This window comes from Artibeus jamaicensis, unplaced genomic scaffold, assembly GCF_021234435.1.
Source record: "Artibeus jamaicensis isolate MK-2021 breed Jamaican fruit bat unplaced genomic scaffold, CSHL_Jam_final scaffold_612, whole genome shotgun sequence".
Classification (NCBI taxonomy): Eukaryota; Metazoa; Chordata; class Mammalia; order Chiroptera; family Phyllostomidae; genus Artibeus; species Artibeus jamaicensis.
In genome coordinates, this window is record NW_026522049.1 from 1,055,121 (window position 1) to 1,075,172 (window position 20,052).

At 49.7% G+C, this 20,052-nt stretch overlaps 2 protein-coding genes across 5 annotated transcripts in view; both read right to left on the minus strand.

Annotated features, from left to right (window-relative positions):
* MTHFS (methenyltetrahydrofolate synthetase) overlaps positions 1-3,926 on the minus strand; it is a 66,368-nt gene extending 62,442 nt beyond the window's left edge. For all 4 annotated transcript variants that reach the window (XM_037155919.2, XM_037155924.2, XM_037155916.2 and 1 more), the window contains exons 1-2: positions 3,807-3,926; positions 159-420 (exon numbers count right to left, since the gene is read on the minus strand). In XM_037155919.2, the coding sequence (XP_037011814.2) occupies positions 159-420; positions 3,807-3,926 (382 nt within the window). The remainder of the gene's footprint in view (positions 1-158; positions 421-3,806) is intronic.
* A 4,126-nt stretch (positions 3,927-8,052) lies between these two features.
* On the minus strand, positions 8,053-14,443 carry BCL2A1 (BCL2 related protein A1). The gene is made up of 2 exons (XM_037155956.2): positions 13,900-14,443; positions 8,053-8,307 (listed from the first exon to the last, which is right to left on the minus strand). The coding sequence occupies exons 1-2, from the start codon at positions 14,323-14,325 to the stop codon at positions 8,200-8,202; spliced, it is 534 nt and encodes a 177-aa protein (XP_037011851.2). The 5' UTR covers positions 14,326-14,443; the 3' UTR covers positions 8,053-8,199.
* Between the last annotated feature and the right edge of the window lie 5,609 nt (positions 14,444-20,052).

The following is a 20,052-nucleotide window of genomic DNA, read 5'->3' on the forward strand; positions in this document are numbered from 1 at the left end:
GTGACTCGTTATTTTTTGGCTTAGTAAAAACTAAACAAAGAAACAAACTTCTAATAATACTGATAGTCATTCTGACAATCAAAAGTGGGTCAGAGGTGTAACAACTCATCACAGTCTGACACCACCCTAAGATGTCAATTCTAACACCACATGCTCACCTGTTGACAAGGCCTCCTCTCGAACCTCGCCCTCACCAGGCTGATGAATATTCCAGGATGTTTTGGGAAGCGAAGAAATTTCCTGGGGCGATGCTAATTTGACCATATCCATGTGATTGCTCTGGAACTGGTACCGTGGGATAAAGCAAGTTTTCCCTTGTTGGAAAATGTCCTTGATGATCTCTTCCGTCTCAATTTCATCCTGCATGCTCAGAAAGATGGAGATCCTTTTGGACTTCTGATACTGACTGTGGGCAATTACCTAGATGGGAAAGGAGAGCAATTACATTTTCCAAGATTACACTCTTAACAAGCAGAGACTCCCCTTAACAGTTTTAACATTTTCTCCCTTCTTTGCCAGCCTTCAACTCCCTTAACTGTCCAAAAACAAAAACAAACAAAAAAACAGCGGAGTGCTACAGTGGGTCAGTGCTGGATCCTGAACACAAACTTTTGGTTCTGCACCCCACACTTATTTCTCTGCTCCCTCTACACCAGTCAGGCATACCTACTTTTGTAGGTGTGAAAACTCATTATAAAGCCACTGTGTGGCCCTGCTAGCTGTTTAAAGAGTTCCAGGCTTGACCTCCATCTACCCATTCTTTTCACTCACTTCGCCTATTTATTATTATTATTATTTTTTATTTTAACTCTGAACCTTGGCTCCCACAAGCTCCTTCACTGTTTGGATTGGCAGGGTTCTCTCCTGAATTCTACCCACTTAAACCCAACTGAAGTGCTAATTTTTCTGACTTCTGCTGACCCTTATATTCAGTTAGTATATATAACTTAACACTTATGTACTGTTGGGAGTTGATGACTAATTGTTTCATGTGCCCTTAACATGGTACTCTAACCAGTCTGTAAGCTCCCAGGAGGCAGAGAACATGTCTTACAATTCTCTTATCTTGACTCAACCTCCATCCTATTTTCTAACTCTTCTCTTCATATGAGTATTAAAAAGTTCACAAAGATGGGGGATGGGGGTGGAGAAGCAAAGTTCCTCTAAAAGCGGGTGCCTAATTTATGAGAAGGTAGAAACGGGTGAGAGAAGGTAGAAACGGGTGAAAGAATTCTCTTCATATTCAGCTTAATGATTCATCAGGTAGAAGGAGGCCACGCTTTGCTTAACAGACAAAAAAGTTAACAATCTGAGAACTTCCCCACACTTAGCCTTAGCTCTTAGCTTTCTTTTTTCCCCCTTTCATTTTCTGTTCTCCCTTGTTCTGCAAGCTAAGAAAAATATACCACAGAAGTGCCTTATAAAGGTGACTGGCCAATTCAGAAGAGTCAAACTTTCCTAATAAAAAAAAGGACATATAATAAATAGAGCACACCAAACCATTAAGGAAGAAAATTAATTCCATCATCTGAAAGGTTACTAAACTGCTAGGCCAAGCAAACTTCAATGTGAAACCCAGACCTTGGGTGGTAGATCTGGGGCTTTTGGCACCCAAGTAATCTGAGAAAGTTAAGTGTCTTTTTTTGTGCTCTTAAAAGGGGAATATAGAAAATCAAGAGCTGAATAAGTAGTAATGAACAGCAGTTAAAATTCAGTGTGAGACTGTACATATATTTGTTTTTCTTCCATCCTCAAATCTTTTATGTGAGAATAAAAAAAAAAATTCAGCACTGAGAATGGGAGCATAGAGATTTCACTAATTTAAATAAAACAGAAAGTGGATGAGAGAGTATTTACAAACAAAGCCGCAGCGGACCACATCACTCAGAGAACATGACGCATATAGGTCAGGCAGAATCCAGTCCTCTCATGGAATCCCAAAGTGAGTACAAAAGGCAAAGGAAATCCCCATTAGCTATCACCCTTCCACTGATACATATGTACAGACAATAAAGATTCATCCAACATTCTAGAAAGCCACAATGCAAAGTAAAACAATTAAAAAGGGTGGGTGCCCTGGCAGGGTAACTTGGTTACAGTGTCATCCTAAAATGCTAAGGTTGTCAGTTGGATCTCTGAACCCCATTGGCCAGTGCACATATAAGAAACAACCAATGAATACATAAAAAAAAAAAGTTAAAAGTTATTTTTAAAAATAACTTTTAAAAAAAGGTGGTAGGTTCAACCAGTACAAAACTAAGGTAACTTAAAGAAAAAATTTTTTAGTTTTTTCAAATTAAGATAGTTGCATCCAAAAAACAAGCTACTATAGGAAGAACAGGACAAAAAAATGGAGAAAAAGAGAAAAAAATGTTGAGACCAAGAGCAAGCTAGAATTTTTATTACTTGATTAACAGGAATTGCAGAAAGGCAGAAAAAAACGTAGTAATCAAAACTGTAATAGATAAAAGTAATGGTCTTCAGATTGAATGGAGTTTAGGGGTGCTAGGCAGAACAAAGAAAAAAATCACTTTAAAATTTAAATTCAAACTATCAGCCTTAGCTGGTGCAACTCAGCTGATTGAGCACCAGCCTGAGAACCAAAAAGTCGCCAGTTCCATTCCCAGTCAGGACACACTAGATAGTAGCCTGGGTCCCCAGTAGGCAACCACACATTGACTTTTCTCCCCCCCCCTTAAAAATACTTAATATTTTAAGAACAGAAACTCAAACTATTAAATAGAAAGGTATAAATATTTTCTGAAGTATAAAGTACACCCAGTTTATCGTTCACTGTACTATACACCTGAAACCAATAATGTTGTACATCAACTGCAACTGAAGAATATTTTAAAAATTACTAAAACCGTGAAAAATATTTACTTTTTCACAGGACATCGATTTTCTTCTCTGTTGTCCAACCAAAGTCAGTCTCACAGACACGTTTGCCACATGCCTTCCGGGCACCATGGGCCGCCATGTTTTCCGGACGGGAAAACCCACGTCCCACAATGGTGGCGGCAAAGATCACCAACAGGAGGTTTCGAACCCAACCCACAGACGGGGAACCTCGTTCACACCCCCTCATCTCCCCCCGCCCCCGTCACGGCGGCAAGAGGCTGAGAACCAAGTGTCTTTCAGTAACTCAGAAAAGCACACCCTAGTCACCACTGCCGGACACGAAGACGCGAGGGACGGCCGAGATGGCCGCCATCCTCTCACTCAATCAGGGTGGTCTCGCTCGCTGGTGCCTCTACCCCCTCACAGTCCTCGGCTTAAGGAACAACATTTCTCCGGTCTTTTCAGCCTCCTCTGCCACTCTCGTTTCACGACCTCCAACACTGACTGAAAGCACCTCAGCTGGGGCCCGCCGCGCCCCAACCCGGTGTCTCCATCCTGGGCCCTCACCACCACCCCGGCGTCGCCCGGAAGTGGGGGTCACGCGCTCCGTCCCCTCACTAGCCCTGGCGCGCTCCCAGCAGCACCCTCGCCCGGCCCTCGTGCTTAAGACCTTCCAGACACGCTCCAAAGGACGTCAGCGTGCCGCATGGAACGTGCATACGCCGAGGGGGCGGAGAAGTGCGACGGCGGTGGTGCCGGGAGACACGTGCGCGCGCCTGGGGAAAGTGTGGCGAAGGGGGGGGAGCGCGCACCAGGGGCAAGTGAGCGCGTGGGAGACGTGCGCGCGGGGGTGGGGTGGGGAGTGCGCGTGCTAGAGCCTTGCGTCTGCGCAGGTCCTCACGCCCTCGCGGCGCGGCCGTGAGTCAGTGTCGCCCGCCGCCGTAACCGCCCCTGCGGTCGCCCACCTTCTGGGTCAGGAGGCGGGACTGACGCAGCCGCTCCTCGGCGCTGAGGGCTCGCAGGCGCTGCTTCAGCTCAGCCCTCAGGCTCCGTTTGGCGCCGCTGACAGCCGCCGCCGCCGCCATGTCGGGTACCAGTCACCCTCACCCCAAGTCCGCGTTGCTGATCGTGCTAGTCGGAGACGGCCTGGCGGCTTCCGGATCGCAGCGCCCCGCCCCCGCCCGGCCCCGCCCTGCCGGGCGATCTCCGCGGGCCACCCCTGCTCGCCACAGGCCTTGGGCCGCCGGTGTTTCAGGTGACGTTTAGTAATGGAAAGAAAGGGGTGGAGGGGGGAGGCCAATGCCTAAGGACATTAAACTCTAAGATAATTGCAAGTTTAGAAAAAAATGACTTTGTTCTATGTTAATCAACTTGACTAAAGTTCTTACAGAGAATAAACATTCAAGAATAGCTAGGATAACACTGAAAACCGAAAGTCACAGGAGGAAACTGGCCTTTCCAGACGTTGACACAGAGTCTGAAGACAATGATTAGTTCGGCGTGGCAGTGCCACTCGGACACACAAATCGACAGTAGACAGAAGCAACAACAGAAAGTTTATCAGAATTGAAAACGTGCATGAAAGGACTCCAAGAAAATGAAAAGATTACCTAGAGAATGGGAGAAAATATTTGCAAATCATATATTTGATAATCCAGAAGAGTATATAAAGACCTCTTGCAACTCAGCAGTTAAAAAAACAACCATAATCCAGCTTTACAATGGGCAGAGGTCTTGAGTAGACATTTTTCCATATAAGATGTACAAATGGCCAATGAGCACGTGGAAAGATTTCAACATTATTTGTCATTAGGGGAATGCAAATCAAAACCACAAAAAGATACTTCACACCCACTAGTGTGGCTCTAATTTAAAAAGATGTAGCAGAAAGGGACTGGTGAGGATGTGGAGAAATCGAAACCCTCACACCCATGGGAATTAAAATGCTGCAACATGGATTGGCCTTGAAAACTGTACACTAAGTGAAAAGGAGCTAAACCTGAAAGGCCATATAGTCTATGACCCCACTGATAGGAAATTTCCAGAACAGGCAAATCCAGAGACACAGAAAGGTTAGTGGTTACCCTGGGCTGGAGACGAGAGGAATAGGGTCAAGGATTTCTTTTTAGGATGTTGAAAATTCAGTCGTGAGAGCTGTTTCACAGTAAATATGCTAAAAAAAACACTGAATTGTACATATTTAAAATTCTTATTCATTGATTTTGAGAGAGAGAAGAGGACAGAGAAACACTGATTTATTGTTCCACTTATCTGAGCTTTCATTGGTTGATTCTTGTAGGTGCCCTGACTAGGGATCAAATCCGCAACCTTGACTTATCAGGATGATGCGCCAACCAACTGAGCTACCCAGCCAGGGCTTTGAATTGTATATTTTAAAAGGGTGACTTCAGTGTGAACTACATTCCCATAAGGTAAAAGAGATAAAAGAAGATATAAATGTTTCTGCTCATTTCTAGAAAAAAGCAGGACACACTCACCAGAACCTAAGTTTGGGTACCTGTAGGGGAATGGGTGAAGAAGGGTAGAAAAACTGCGAAAATGGGATGGAGTAGCAGTGAGGAAGAGCCAGTGACCTTTCTCTCTCATAGCCCTGGTTTGTACAGCTCTGACTGTCAGAGTCATGGCAATGTTACATATACATGCCTACAACCAGGGTGTGGAGGTTAACCCAAAACAGACTGTAAACAGGGACAAACTGGACTGTTATAAATGATTAACATACCACCACCAAATGGGTGGGGAAGAAAAGAACTTAAGTAACTTTAGAAAACAGTATGTCGACTAAAGGCCAAGGGCAGACACAAACTACTTGATATAAACATTGTACTCTAGTTGTATTTGTTTCTTGTAGGGTTATAAATTAGCAACTGGCAAACTGCTTTACCTGTATGATAGAGTTGAACAAGTAAATATATTGTGGATAATGAGACTCAGCGTTTCTCCCTTTTGAAAAACAACTTACAAATAAGGAAAGAGGAAGTTTGGATTGCATCCTGTGGCATTCATTGTGTTGGAATTAAAAGTGTCAGTGTAAACTTGTGGTTTTATTTATTTACTTTTTTAAGATATTATTTTTTATCTTTAGAGGGGAAAGGAGGGAGAGGAAGAGAAATATCAATGTATGGTTGCCTCTCGTGTGTCCCTAGCTGGGAACTGGCCTGTAACCCAGGCATGTGTCCTGACTGGGAATCGAACTGCAGTTGTTTGGTTCGAAGGCCCGTGCTCAATCCACTTAGCTACACCAGCCAGGCCTAAACTTGTAGTTTTAAATACACGCACACACAAATAGATGCATGAATTGTAGTGACCTCTAGTGTAAGTCAGCTGGTGTTTATTAACCATCTACCACAGCAGGCTCCCAGCTGGGATCCCAGCCGGGCTCCCAGCCATCCAAGTCTCCTGGTCACAGCACTGCCAAACCTCACCTGCATAGGAGAAATGACAGCAAGTGTGTGTGCTGACGGGACTGGTTCAGTAGAGACTCAGATGCAGAAGAGGGAGCAATAAGGGCCATGGTCTAGTGCACAAGTATTAGGGGTCAGCTTTAGACCAGCTGATTCACCGTAGCAGGAAGGAAGAAAGATGCACTTGCATCAGTGCAGGGTCAGGTAGGTTAGCACAGCGTGCAGAACTGTGCTGTGGAAGTTCTCTGAACTGAGAAGCAAGGTCAGCGAGAGTGACATTGTCTCAATAGCATTACAAGCGTTATGTAATAAATTCTTCCTGTATACGTGCTCCTTTGCTGCACAGACCACCATGATCAGCCTCCAGCTTGAGAGTGGTTTTGGAGAACCTTAGTCATGGGTTTGGTTCTTGTGGGAGCCATGAGCAGGCAGTCCTAGCCCGAGGCTCCGCCTGACCACCCTGCCTCGGGTCAGAAAGCAGATGAATCAGAGCGCCCACCAGCTGCCCACACTGGAGGAGTGGCTGAGCCACCCGCCACCCTCTCGCTGTGCCCCTCGGAGCACCGTCCAGCAGAAGTAGCCACACAGAGCTACTGTTTATAAAGAAAGGGTCAGTTTTATTTTCATGCAGGAATATATAAAGCAACTTTCACCCTCTGGTAAAAGTTTCCAGGTCCAAAACAGTGCCGACCAGTTGTAGTTTGGGCCATATACCACAGGGAAGACTTCTGACGCTCACCTGGCAGCTGCAGGCCCACTACATCCTGGGGAAACCCCTCTCACCCAGCTGACCTGGACAAGCAGTTTCCTCTCGAGAAGGGGGTGAGGAAGGAAGTGGAAGGAGAGGGCGGCACTGCGTGCTCAGAGGGAAGCATTGCAGGGAGAAGGCTCAGGGCAGTGAGGTCCAGCATGGGCTTGAGGGGCCATGTGAGGCGCCCACTGACTGCATGACCTTGGACAAGATTCTTCCTGCTCTGAAGCCTGTTTTCCTCAAGAGTTCAATAGGGATAATGTCTCCAAGTTCCTAGGAAAGTCAGCGCAAACTCGAAGGGCAGATGATTGTATGGTGGGAGCAGGAGGAAGAGCGGGAAGGTCTAGAACAAGGGACAGAGCCCCCCCACTGCAATCCAATTTACTGACCTCAAAATTGGAACATGCTGTAACAGACAATTTTCTAATTTGTGACATATTCTAAAAGGAAGGTTTACCCTGGCTGGTGTGGCTCAGTGGATTGAGCACCGGCCTGTAAACCAAATGGACGCCGATTTAATTCCCAGTCAGGGCACATTCCTGGGTTGCAAGCCAGGTCCCCAGTAGGGGCCATGCGAGAGGCAACCACACATTGATGTTTCTCCCCCTCTTTCTTCCTCCCTTCCCCTCTGTCTCTAAAAATAAATAAATAAAAAAGGAAGGTTTAACAACGGCAATACTAAATCATGTACCTGCCTTTGTTCAAACTACCGCATTGCAGGCTGAGTATCTGGGTCCCAAATCCATCAGCTCCAAGTGGCAGGCCACGGAGTGATGGTGGGGGAGGCGTCAAGGGAAAACCCCAGGCGCCCTGGATTCGACAACAGACAGGGCCCAGAGGGAAGTGGGAAGCCAGCCGACCCTCTGTGCAATCCAGACCAGTGACAGAGGACGACTTCTGGACCATGAGCTCAGCCTTAAGGAAGTCTACAGGAGATACTGCCTTCCTCTTACTCACGGTCTTCAGTATCTGTCCCCGTGTCAAGCTTCCCCCCTCAGCTGGACTCCCAGGCAGGACACAGATCACACAGAGACATACATACATTAGATTTATTCATCACTGTGGAACATTGGGTTGCATCATGGATATTGTTTGTCCAGAAGCAGAAGAAAAGTGCTCACAATTCCTCTTGCAAGAGTCCGGTTAAGTTTGCAGGTTTCACAATATGAGTGTCCTTTTCAGTTAGTAGTATTGCTTCAGAAGAGAGAACATTTTGCACACCTTTCCTATAACTCCCAGAAAAGTCAGCCGATGACATTCAGTTTCAAACTTCTTTACGAAGCCATTTTCCTATGAGAGAACAGATTGAACACTGAAAAATCAGTGGAGACTTAAGTATGCTGAATTAGAAACAAAGAAACTTTGGTTTAAATAATGCAGGCAGTTAATCTGTGTGGTTTCCCTACTTTATCCTGTGCATCCTCATTATCTTTTTCTGTCTCTAGTTCAGACCCTGAGCAGCACGCCCAATGACAATATGCCGTGTTTTGCAGTGTATAATGTGCATGTGTCTGCTCATGTTTTTGAGGGAAAAACATTGCACATAATGACTACGTACCGCGGGTGTAAAAATGGGTGTATCCCAAGGATGTTCATGAAAATGAGGGTGGTGCATTATACACGGCAAAATACGGTAATGTAAACTACATATGTAATTTAATTTTTCAGTGGCCACAATTTTAAGAGGAAAATAGAAATAGGCAAAATTGATTTTTGAAATATATTTATCTGAAATACTATGCTTTCAATATGAAAATTATTAATGAGGTATCTGACATTTTGGGGGGGTATCAAATCTTTAAAATCCAATGTGTATTTCGTACCTACAGCATATCTTCATTCAGACTAGCTGCATGTCAACAGCTCAGCTGTCCCAAGGGACAAGTGGCCACCATGCTGGACAGAAGCGTTGGTAGCTAGGGAGCCCCCTTTGCCCCTCTTTCTTTTTCAGTTGTCGGCACTGAAGCATGTGCACGTGCTTGGCATGCGTAAACCGTGCTACGCTGAGCATCGTGAGGACTCACAGTGAAGGCAGATGGAGTCGAAGTCGGCACTTCGGAGCCAATGAGAAGTTTGTTGATTGTTTCTATTACAGTTCATGTTCCTTTTGATCATAGTTTTTAAAAAAGAGTATGGATCGGACATTGTGTTTAATTTATGGCTTATCGGTATGGAGCATCCTCAGTGAAAACTACCTCTGAGATCAGCCAGCCTTTGACAAGTGAAGAAACTGAGCCTGGGAAAAAGTAAGTTACCTAAAGCTACCCGACCTCTTAGTGCCTGGGCCTGCGCTGGAATGCAGACACTGTGCTTTTCATGCTATACATTTCCAAACAACCAGCAGACGGATTAGAAAACTGGTAAAATAAAATGTTTAAATGTTCACCTAGTAAACATTTGCTCTGAGTGTAGCAAGCTCCAGATTCTGGAGTTAGAAAGGCCTTCACATCTAGTGTGATAAAGGCCAACAAGTAAAGCCCGCACATCTCTGAAAGGCAGCGGAGACCCGAGGGCTCTGCAGCGTCTGGGAGTCAGCTGTTTGAGTATCTCTGGCTCCAAAGGTCAACTCAAACCAGCCGGGGGAGTTTTGCATTTGAAAGGTGGCCCAGGAAAGCCAGCTTCTGCCTGTTAGGTGTGGAGTCATCTTGTGAGACACGCTGCAGCCCCAGGGAGGGAACATTCTGTTCCTCCGGTCCTCTTCCTGCCCCTCCCTCCCGCACTCGGCCCGCAGGCACTTTGCTCCCTGCCGCTCCCTTCCGGGGGTCTTGCACAAGCCCCCACCAAGGAGGCACTCCGCTGTGAACGCACTCGCACCTTCGAGCAAGCACGCCTATTAGGATCCCGCACTTAGTAGGCATCTTCTTGATACGCATTCAACTTCTAAAAAGAGGAAACAAAGGAAAAACCTAACAGATTCAGCTCTAGGAAGATGAAAAAATTTTTAAACTACAATAAAGAGAGCAGACTAAGAAAATGTTTACAATGAAAGAGTTCATTCAAATGCAAGAGAAAGATCAAGCTCTTTGTCGTTACAGAGGCAAAGGCTATTGAAAAAAGAAATATAAATCATTAACAAGTGTATGGGAAAAATTCAACATTACTGGCAATTAAGTAAATTCACGTTTTAGCCCTGGCTGGGAGGCTCAGTTGGTTAGTGCCTCATCCTGTAGACCAAAAGGTTGCAGGTTCAAATCCTGGTAAGGGCAAGTATGGAAAACAGATCGATTTATCTCTCTCATATAGATGTTTCTCTTTCCCTTCCTTTTTCTCTCTCTAAAATCAATTAAATATATATATATATCCATCCTTAGGTGAGGATTAAAAATATGTATTTTTTGGTGTGCCACAGAGTTTTAGTAATTATTTTACGTGTGCCATGAGGTGAAAAAAGTTGAAAATCACTGATTTAGAACAAGAGGACCACTAAAAAAATAAAACCTACTTACCCCATCTCTCATGAGTCGAGAGATTAACATGCTGGTTGCCTGGAAAGCACCAGCTCTAACCGCACGTCTCTGCGCTCACAGGGGTTTCCTTTCAGTAACTGGGGCAGTTCCTACACGTGAACTGGTCGGGATTTCCTGCAGACCCCGCCTAGTTGTAGTGTGTTTGACAGTTCACAGGCGCTCAGGGAAGTGTTTTTAAATGTTTTAGCTTCCCTGCTAAGGTAAAGTAGTCTTGTCATTGTATTATATGATATGATAGGACATACGAGACAAAATGAAAGACATTATCTAAGGAATTTGTGTCTCCGGTGGCTTCCGGGCCTTAGCCAGGGCCGCACCTGTGGCGAGGGGGAGACCAGGGCTCAGACCTCAGCTCCAGTGCCAGTTCACTCTCTGTCCGTAAACTCCCCTTTGTTGGGTACATTCTCTGCAGAAGACCCTACCCGAGCCTCAGGTGCATGAGGCAGGGGTCTCCTCCTGTGTGGATTGTGGGTCCCATCGCCTGCCCCTGGTGCTTAAGGACCTGAGGTCCCTGGGGTGAGGACTTTCTTCTCAGGCACATTCTCATGGCTTTTAAGAACAATTGTTGTCTCGCAAATGCTGAAAGCAGACAACAGAATATTGCCCTGCCCACCTACCAGGTCTCCTGAGAGCCCAGCCATCCTTAGCACCTCCTGTGGGCAGCGGGAACAGGAGGAAACAACAGTAAATGTGGAGGAGGAAGAAAGATGAGAAGCAACAAAAGAAGTAAGGCAGGCAGGGAGAAAGGAATTCACGCAGATAATGGTGAGGAAGGATGGATGAGGAGATTACAAGTCCCATTACTGATAGACTGATCTTATTCCCCCCCTTAGGGCATCTGTTTAAGATGCTCTAACGTCAAGCTAAGTCTAACTGTCATTGATCACGTAATTAATGGAGATGTAATACGCTTATTCGGGGAAGTTAGGCAGTACTGCTGCTAATGGTAATCACAGCAAGTACTGAGTCCTTGTTTGCAGACTGTTGTAGGTGCCAAGTCACTGATCTCACCCTCACCCTGTCCTGGGCTGCAGGGGGCAGCAGTAGAGGAGTGACCCCGGCTGAGAGGGGTGAAGTCACTTGCTGAGTCACACAGGTAGTGAGCACTGCAGCCCAGAATCGAACCCAGGTCCGACTGCCTTAGAGGTACCACATACTTGGTCCAAAAGTGTTCATCAAACTTACTGGGCACATTTACAGTGTGAGGAAATGATGGGTATTTTCCAGTTGGAGTTTGGGGTCAAGGACAAGCAAATGTGGACAAGACCCAGGACCACAGAGCAGCGCCTCCGGAGGGGTGTCTGGGTTCTGAGCATTTGGTCGGGAGTGGGGAAAGTGAGAAGGAATGCTGTCAAGGGTCCACCTAAAGCTGTGAAATGCCTCTTCTCTTCATCCTGTGGGCCACCAGAGGCCACTAGCACAGTCATGAGGCTGGGCCATTTCCCCAAAATGAATGGTTCAAGAGGAAGTTCATTCATTTCAGCGCACGGTGAGAAAGCCCCAGTGTGGCCTGTTGCAATGTCCCAACTTGGAAAAGTAAGGCCTCCTGGGAACAGGACCGCATGTCAGGGCGCCAGGAAAGGCAGCTGGAGGAGGCTGTGAATGGGGTGTCACACAAACTTGTTCCCATCCTGTCTCTGACGGACATCATCAACAGCCTAAAACCTGCCTAAGGACTCTGCGCAGGCAGAGTGTGCTGTGTGGGCACACACGCGAGTTTTTACGCCTCCCCGAGAAGCACACTCCAGAATGCTCAGAGACGGCTTTCCATCCCACTGAGGTCCAGGCGGTCACCCCATTTATCATTAAGAGGCTGAACTGTTGAGTACCACTGATCACTGTCTGTGTCCTAAAGACTAGAGCAGGCGTGGGAATCACCGGCCCGGCCCAGGCTTGCGTGTGGGCCTCTGCTCGGAAACGTCTGCTTCCCCTACACAACCGGAAGAAAATACGTCATGTCATCTCTCAGACGCCTCACCGGGGTCAGGCTGAGTTAGAAAGCAGAGCTGCAGGAAGCCAAGCTGAGTGCAGAGGGGGAGCTTGTAGTAAACCCACTCTCTGCAGCAGGGCCCCGAACAAAGTGCCAAGACACTGAGACTTAGGACTGCATCCAGTTCTAAACATCTATAATCACTGAAGCCGTCTATAAGCTCCAAAGACAGCAAAATGTTAAGATACCTGCCACACGTACAAAAGTATTTTCTATCCAGAATATTCCAAAAGTTCATACAAGTCAGAAAAAGGGTAGGAAAATGAGCAAAGAATATAAGTAGGCAACTCCCTAAATGAGGCTTGCCCGTGGTCAATAAGCATATAAGACGCTTTGCCTCACTGGCAGTCAAGGACACAAGAATTACACAAGATAAACTAGGTGTGCATTTTGAACCCAACAGAGTGGGGACATGAGGAGATGGCTGTAACCTAGTGTTAGTCAGCTGTGCGTGGGGTGGGGGCGGTCTCATCCTCTCACACCTGGTGATGGGAGCATGACTCAGAAGACCCACTCAACTAAAAATGTCCTGCGTTGTGAAGAACCATGCATGATGGTTACCTGTAGAAATGACCTGAATATCCATCAGTTCAAAGTGGCCTCACATTCCACAGCGTTTGCACACAGCACCATATATGGCATGTTGCACTCTTTAAAATGCCACTTTACCTTCCACTGGGTGAAGGAAAAGCGGGAGAAGTACCATGTAGTATTTATACGTATAAAAAACCCCTTGTTTACCAAGAAACAATGTCTGTTTTCTATGGCTATATTCAATAGCTATGTGCTGTATGTAAAACAATAACAGTGATTACCTCAGGGGAAGAGGTGGGGGTGGGGGTTGGGGAGAGGAGTTCTGGGGACTCGGCCTTGATAAGGCGGAGAGCTCAGGACTGGGATATAAAGATAAGGACGGATGGACACCAGCTGCGGAGGCGCCATGTCCAAACCTGAGTCCTCAAGGAGGCCCCTCGCATGGTCCTGGCCTTCTGAGGCCTAATAAAGCGCATTTTCACTTGGGAATTCCTGAAAAAAGTTTCTTGCTGGTGGCGCAACCCCTTACTTTTCACAATCAACCTTGAACAGCCAGAAATTTGTCATGTTAGGAAACTTGGCGGGCAGTGGCGGTGGCGATCAATTGTAAGCAAGGAACCTGCAAAAATGTATACCTACCTTTTGCAACACAACAAACATCTAAATATAGCTGCATCTCATAGCAAATCTTGTTGCTTCTGTTGCCATGACAACGTTAAGAAACATGAAGCCCTAGACTGCGCTCTGCGCTGTGGATTCTACAGATGGGTCAGAGATGTGCTTGAAAATACATATATAATATATAAACATATGTACTTATCGAGTAAGTAAAAATTGTCAGGGAAACTGTAAATTCCCATTTCGAGGTAAAGGACGATGGAGCGTACTTACCCAGCCTCCGTTTTGCCGTATCCACTCTCCCGTGTGCGTCGTGATGAACTCGGCCACGAAGCGAGCGATCTCCTGGTGAGCATCCGCGTCCGCAACCACGTCCGCCTGCGCTGCGAGCAGCTTCTTGACGAGAATCCCCTCGAAGGCGAACACGGTCACGATCCGGCCCCAGTTGACCACGCCGTCCTCGAACTCCTTCTGCATGACGGCGCGGAACAGCGCGCGGGCGGCGTCCACCGACTGCACGTCCAGGGTGTCCAGGCACAACCGCAGACTCGTCTCCACCTCCTCTTGGACCGGGAGGGCCACCTCCCGCAGCAGCTCGGCGACCCTGCCAGGCTGGGCCCCCGGCGGGCTGGCCTGCAGGACATGCTCCAGGTAGTCCTGGGCCAGCGCGCGCACGTAGTCGAACTCGCCGTCGGTCATCTCGGCCAGGCTGCAGCCCCGTCGCGAGCAGCTTCCCGACACAGCGGCGGAGGCGATCTGAGGCCCGAACTCGAAGCGCAACCCCAAGGGGCGTGACCCACAGCGACGTCTGCGAGGGGTGGAATTTCTGGCCGCCCCCGTGTCACGTGGAGGCAGCCTATAAAAGTAACAGTTCAAAACCGCCTGTGAGAGGCCCACTTCCCCATCCGGGCAGGGCTTGGTTAGCTGGGCGCGCAGTCTGAATTAATGGCCGGGGTGCACAGAAACGGGGACAGCCCCCCCCCCCGCCCCCGCGGCTGGTGGGACGGAGCCGGTCCAGCCCCCGGGAGAGCCTGGCAGCTGCTCAGGAACTTGAGAGAAATTACTTCTCTGCCCAGCAATTCCCCTTCTCGGTGTCATGCGCCCAGAAGAACTGAAAACGGGGACTCAGATGCTTAAATGAAACACCAGCGGCCGCAGCAGCTCCATGCCCAACGGCCGCGAGGCGGGAACCACCCCAGTGGTCGTCACCAGAGGGATGGGTGAACAAACCAGGGAACAGTTATTCAGCCATAAAAGGAAGGCCACGTAGTGGGTGAATCTCAAGAACTCGGTGCCAAGTGACAGAAGCCAATGTGGGGAGGGGGGAAATTCCAGCACAGTAGATCAGCAGAGACAGAAAGCAAGCTGGTGTCTGCCAGGGAGGGGCTGAGGGCAGGGAGGGGCGTCAGCTGCTCCCCAGGTACAGGGTTTGGTTTTTGTGACAGAAATGTTTGGGAATGACTCCGAAGTGGTGTTTACACAACATTGTGAATACACCAAACATGGTCAGCTCCTCACTTTAAAATGAATCATTCCCCATGATGTGACTGTCATCTGTAGAAAAAAAGGTCTTCATTGGCGCCCCGGGGCTCGAAACTAGATGAGTGAACACAGAGAAGGCTGGTCAGCGAGCCCCTGGGGGCAAGATTCTGGCAGTGCCTCGTGCTTGGGCAGGACAATAGGGGGAGCGGAGGGGGGGAGATCCAAGTGTCCCCTGTGATCCTCACCTCTCATGGACTGGGCAACTTCTGACAAAAGTTCCACTCTAAGCCAGTGTGTGGCTCATTCAACATATGGACCAAACTGCTGGGCACTTGGTCAGGGGGAGAGGACCCTACTGGGTCCCAGCCTAACCCCCGGTCCCTCGCTCACTGTGTTCCCCCGGGGTCTGGACAGTGAGACACACTGACCTCAGGGCGGGAGGCGGCCTGTGGCACCCCCAACGGCCCCCACAACACTACCATCCAGTTCCCCATCATCCTCTTAGGGGCTAATGACAAGGCACCGGGCCCCTGGTGAGAGCGAAACCTCTGTAATGAAGTGGTTTGAAGTGAAATGCAAATGTGCATTGTGATGAGCTACGGTGGCAGTTCTGGGAAACTGTAAGGATGGTGAATTTACCAGCTGAGAGGAGCAGCGAAGATTGTGGGCAGGAAGCAAGTCGCTGGCACGGTCAGCTGGCTGCTTCCTCCTGTCTGCTGAAGGGGCAGTGTGTGTGTGGGGGGGGGAGTCAGGGTCCCTGGAGAGGTGATAACCACTTTTTTTCCCCATCCACATGTAGAGCGACCGATTCTTTGCATTTGGGTCTAGGAACAGCTGCAAAGAGCAATGGCAGGGAGTCACCTGTAGGTGGTATTTCTGAACAATGGCCAATGCTACTTTGAGTGCCAACTCACAGGGATCTGGTGGCCCAGCAAATGCAACCACTCCTCTCAGATGTCCTACTGTGGGAATGTAACTGAGAAAGCAGCCCCCGGCCCTGCTGCAACCCCCACCCCACCCCAGTCGACCACAAAACAAGGTGTGGGTGCTAAGAGCGGTTCCTGTAAGTCATCCATCCCCTTTGCCAGTCACCTCGGAACCCATGACTGCCCACGACCCACTGCTTTGTGGAAGCTTCCTAGGCAGCAGCCTCCCTTCTTAACTTTTGTGTTGTCTCCAAGGTCAGCCCTGCACAGGGGTCTGCCAGCCTCCCAGCCTTTTCCACTCCCCCTCCTCACTCTCCCGCAAGGGCACTTCCCCCATAAGTCTCCCCCCCCACACCTCCTCCTCTCCGGCTGTTTCCTTGGAGTGCAGAGCTGCAAAGAAGCACAGAGACCCAGGTGGGGGGGTGGGGGGTGTGCAAGCTTTCCCCAGCGTGGCCTGAGAACCGCCAAAGGGTTGGGAAGTTTCTCTTCTCCCCCATGACATTCCCACGGGGATGAGTGTTTCTAGAAAAACAGTAGAAGCATGTGCTTTCAAAGCTGAGTGTGGTGTTCCCAGGTCCGAGTCAGTCTTCTTCCTCTGTGTCCCAGGGCCTGAGCCCGGATTCCGGAAGGGCGGGGAGCTGACCGCCGTAGGGTGCCTGGGACCCACACCCATCCTGCCTGGGAACAGCCACGTCTAGGGCTCTATATGCCTGACCCCTTGGATCCAAACACAACTCGCTTTAAAATTTCTAAATGGTGTGTGGCCTGCTTTAGTTTATTTTGGAGAGTTTCCAAATAAATGCTTTTCGAGGACAGGTGAGAGGAAAACTAAGTACTTTCCAAAAAGAACGATTTTTCCGTTTCTAAAGCACACACCGACTGGAGAGGAGTGAAGTGTGGGACCCAGACAAGAGGCCGACTGCGACCAGGCGGGAAGACAAGTGTCTCCTTTCTCAACATAACCTGTCCTCTGAGCCTCCACGGCCAGGGTCCCCATCCCCGGGGTCCACAGGTAGAATTTGGATGAAGTTAGGGGTCCCCCCAAGCACCCTCTGGGGGAGTCAGCCAGAGTGGTGAGGTATGGAAATCGTGTGTGTATTCAGCTATTCCACAAGCACATGCAAAGCTGGGATGAAGCACCAGGGACCTTGAGATGTGGGAGAAAGGTCTGCCCCTGCACAGGGAACACTTGAGGGAAGGTGCTGCGGGACAGTGTCCACATGGGGACCTGCCGGGACGTGAGTGGCCCCGGCAGGGACGGCAGCTCTGTGGGCCCCAGTATCTGCGGCTGGAATGGCTCAGGCAGTTGGGGCAGGAGCTGGGGGGACTGGCCGGGCAGCTCGCACCGCAGGATCTTGCTGCGTGTCTCCGCTGCCCAGCAACCTCGACCCGGTCACACCTGTCCCGTGATGGCTTGTGCCCACAGTACTGGCAGCAATAGCCGCACGCCTGCCCTCCTTCAAGGAGAGGAGAGGTGGACCATTCTCACTGGTAAGAAGTATCAAAGATTCTGCAGCCGAGTTTTAAAACTGCTGCAATGTGCCACTCACAGCCCCGTGCACAATTTAATCAACACTATCCTGTACCATCCCTCGGATGGGTAAGGCAGGGAGGCCCTCAGTCTTGGGGTGACCACCTACCCCTCCTCCTACCAGGTTACCACGGGCTGGGCCCCTGGACTGGAACCCTCTCAGGACACAGTGTCCTGAATGCGTCCAGCTGAGACTGGGAGAGCTCTCGCTTTATCCGCCTCCCAATCACAGGGCTCTGTCATCCGTCCACCCCCTGCTCTGGCCGGGGAGCAGATAGCAATGGCCAGCTAAGGGTCAGTACTGATGGGGACTCTGAGGGAAGGACCCCGACACTTCCGAGCCCCATGAGCAGCCAGAGGGTCCCAAGCTCCCAGATGGGACTCCTGGGGCGCCTGACCTCCGGGAGATGCCGCTGAGGTCAACTACCCCTTTCCCCAAAGGCAGAACTTGGGCGGAAACTCCTCGGGCTTTTGACTGCTTCAGAGGAGGTGGCTCAGGGGAACTCCCGGCTCCTCTGAGCCACTTCTTATGCCAAGGCCCTGGGCCAGGGCGAGTTCTCTGCAGGGAACAAAGGTCGTCAATGGTAACACCATGCAGTGGGGGGCAAGTCTGCTTCTCACCGAGAGCACCAGGGGAGACCAGTCGCCCGGGGGGGCGCTCCATTTCTATCCAAGAAGACCATTCCCATGGATCCATGACCAAAAGATCACATGGCATGTCCCTCAATTCTCCTGCTGTATTTGGGAGCAAGGCTTATGTATGTGGATACCAAGGGAACCGGGGGCAGGGACACAAGGGTGAGGTGTCAAAGTATAGCCGCCTGGGGTAGGGTTTTTAAATGAAGGTCACTGAGGTCACCAGGGAGATGGTGGAGTAAAGAGAAGGGAAAACCCCAGGATTGGTCCCAGGGGGTAAAAATCACACAGGGCCCCACATGAGACAGAGTGCCTGGCTTGTCCCTCACCCCGCCCACCCGGTGACCTTTATAGGAGCACCCACTGTTCATCCCACTCAGCAGCTCAGGATCCCCCAAGGGCTCCCCGTGGCCCGTGGGGAGCCCCAACGCCCCGCAGGGTGGAAGGATGATCTGCTCAGGCTTGACCCACACCCAGCTCCGTCCCTGTGCTCAGCTCCCTGCCCCGCTGTGGGCTCTGTCCCAACTCTGGAAGCTGGGTCTTCCCGATGTCTCTAACTGGACCGGCTTCTGTCATTCTTGTGTCCCCAGATCTCAAGGGGCAAAGGCCCCTGCAGGAGTCACCTGAACAATTCATTTGGGGGTGCACCTGATACCACAGCCCCTCCACGGGAGGCCCCCTCCGCGGGGCTCCAGGCCACCCCTCTCCTGGGGACAGGGCGGCCTCACTTATCTGTGGTTACTTCCAGAGGCCCATCGCTGTGGAGCTGGCCCCAGAGAGAGGTCACCAGCGTCCTGTTATCATCATCACTTCCAAGAAGGTGGCATGTTTTACAAATGGGCTACTTCACCATCAGACTGATACCGGGGCTGTCTCCATACTAATTTTTCTCTTAGGTTTTGGTCTGCAAAGCCAATGCAACATTTTCTTTTGTTTTCCTAAATGCCACCTGAGGGGGAAGTGCAAAAGAAGAGCCTCATCTGAAGAGGCCCTTCAAGCCCTGTGGGCAAAGGGCCTCGGACTTTCCACCGCCCGAAACCAAAGGGCAGAGATGGAACACGAAGAAGAAGTATGCTTGCTGCTTGGTGATGAGCGAAACCAGGACCCAGTGGGACAAGCTAGGCTGAGAGCTGAGAGCTCAGAATGCCATGCAGAGCAAAGAGCAGAGGCCACAGCCAGTCAGCCACCTCCACGGAGCCCGTGCATAGGCCAGGGGCCTTGTTCCTGACCACAGGTCGCCCGTGACGCAGTGGGATCTCGCACAGACCACCACAAAGTCCAGGTGGTGTGTGTTACGTTCCCCAGTACAAAATGACACAAGCGAGCTTCCCCAAGGGAGGGAACTCCACCACCTGGTCAGCGCCGGATGAGGCTGAGATGCAGCCCTGGATGTGCTGGGAGAGGCAGGGGGACAGGGGCCAGCGGCCTGTGTACAGGGCTCGGAACTTGGACATGACTGAAAAATACGAGGAACTTCTGAAGGGTCTTAAGCAGGAGACCAACATGCCAGACCTGCATTTTTGGAAGGCTGTTCAGAAAGAACTACATCACCCCGGCTGGTGTGGCTCAGGGGATTGAGTGCCGGCCTGTGAACCGAAGGGTCACCGGTTTGATCCCCAGTCAGGGCACATGCCTGGGTTTCAGGCCAGGTCCCCAGTCGGGGGTGCGCGAGAGGCAACCACACGTTGATGTTTCTCTCCCTCTCTTTCTCCCTCCCTTATCCTCTCTAAAATAAATAAATAAAATATTTAGAACGAAGAAGAACTGTATCAATGGCATTGGTCCCTGAGGACGTGGGATGAGTGTTGTTCTAAATCATCATCACGTTCAATTTCCTCATAGAAAATCCAC

What these genes read in the sequence shown, in the direction of transcription:
- BCL2A1 (XM_037155956.2), bottom strand. Translation starts at nt 14,325, where the DNA reads ATGACCGACGGCGAGTTCGACTACGTGCGCGCGCTGGCCCAGGACTAC. An exon ending in TACGGCAAAACGGAGGCTGG is followed by an intron (nt 8,308 to 13,899) that starts GTAAGTACGCTC and finishes GTTCTCTCATAG; the next exon opens with GAAAATGGCTTCGTAAAGAA.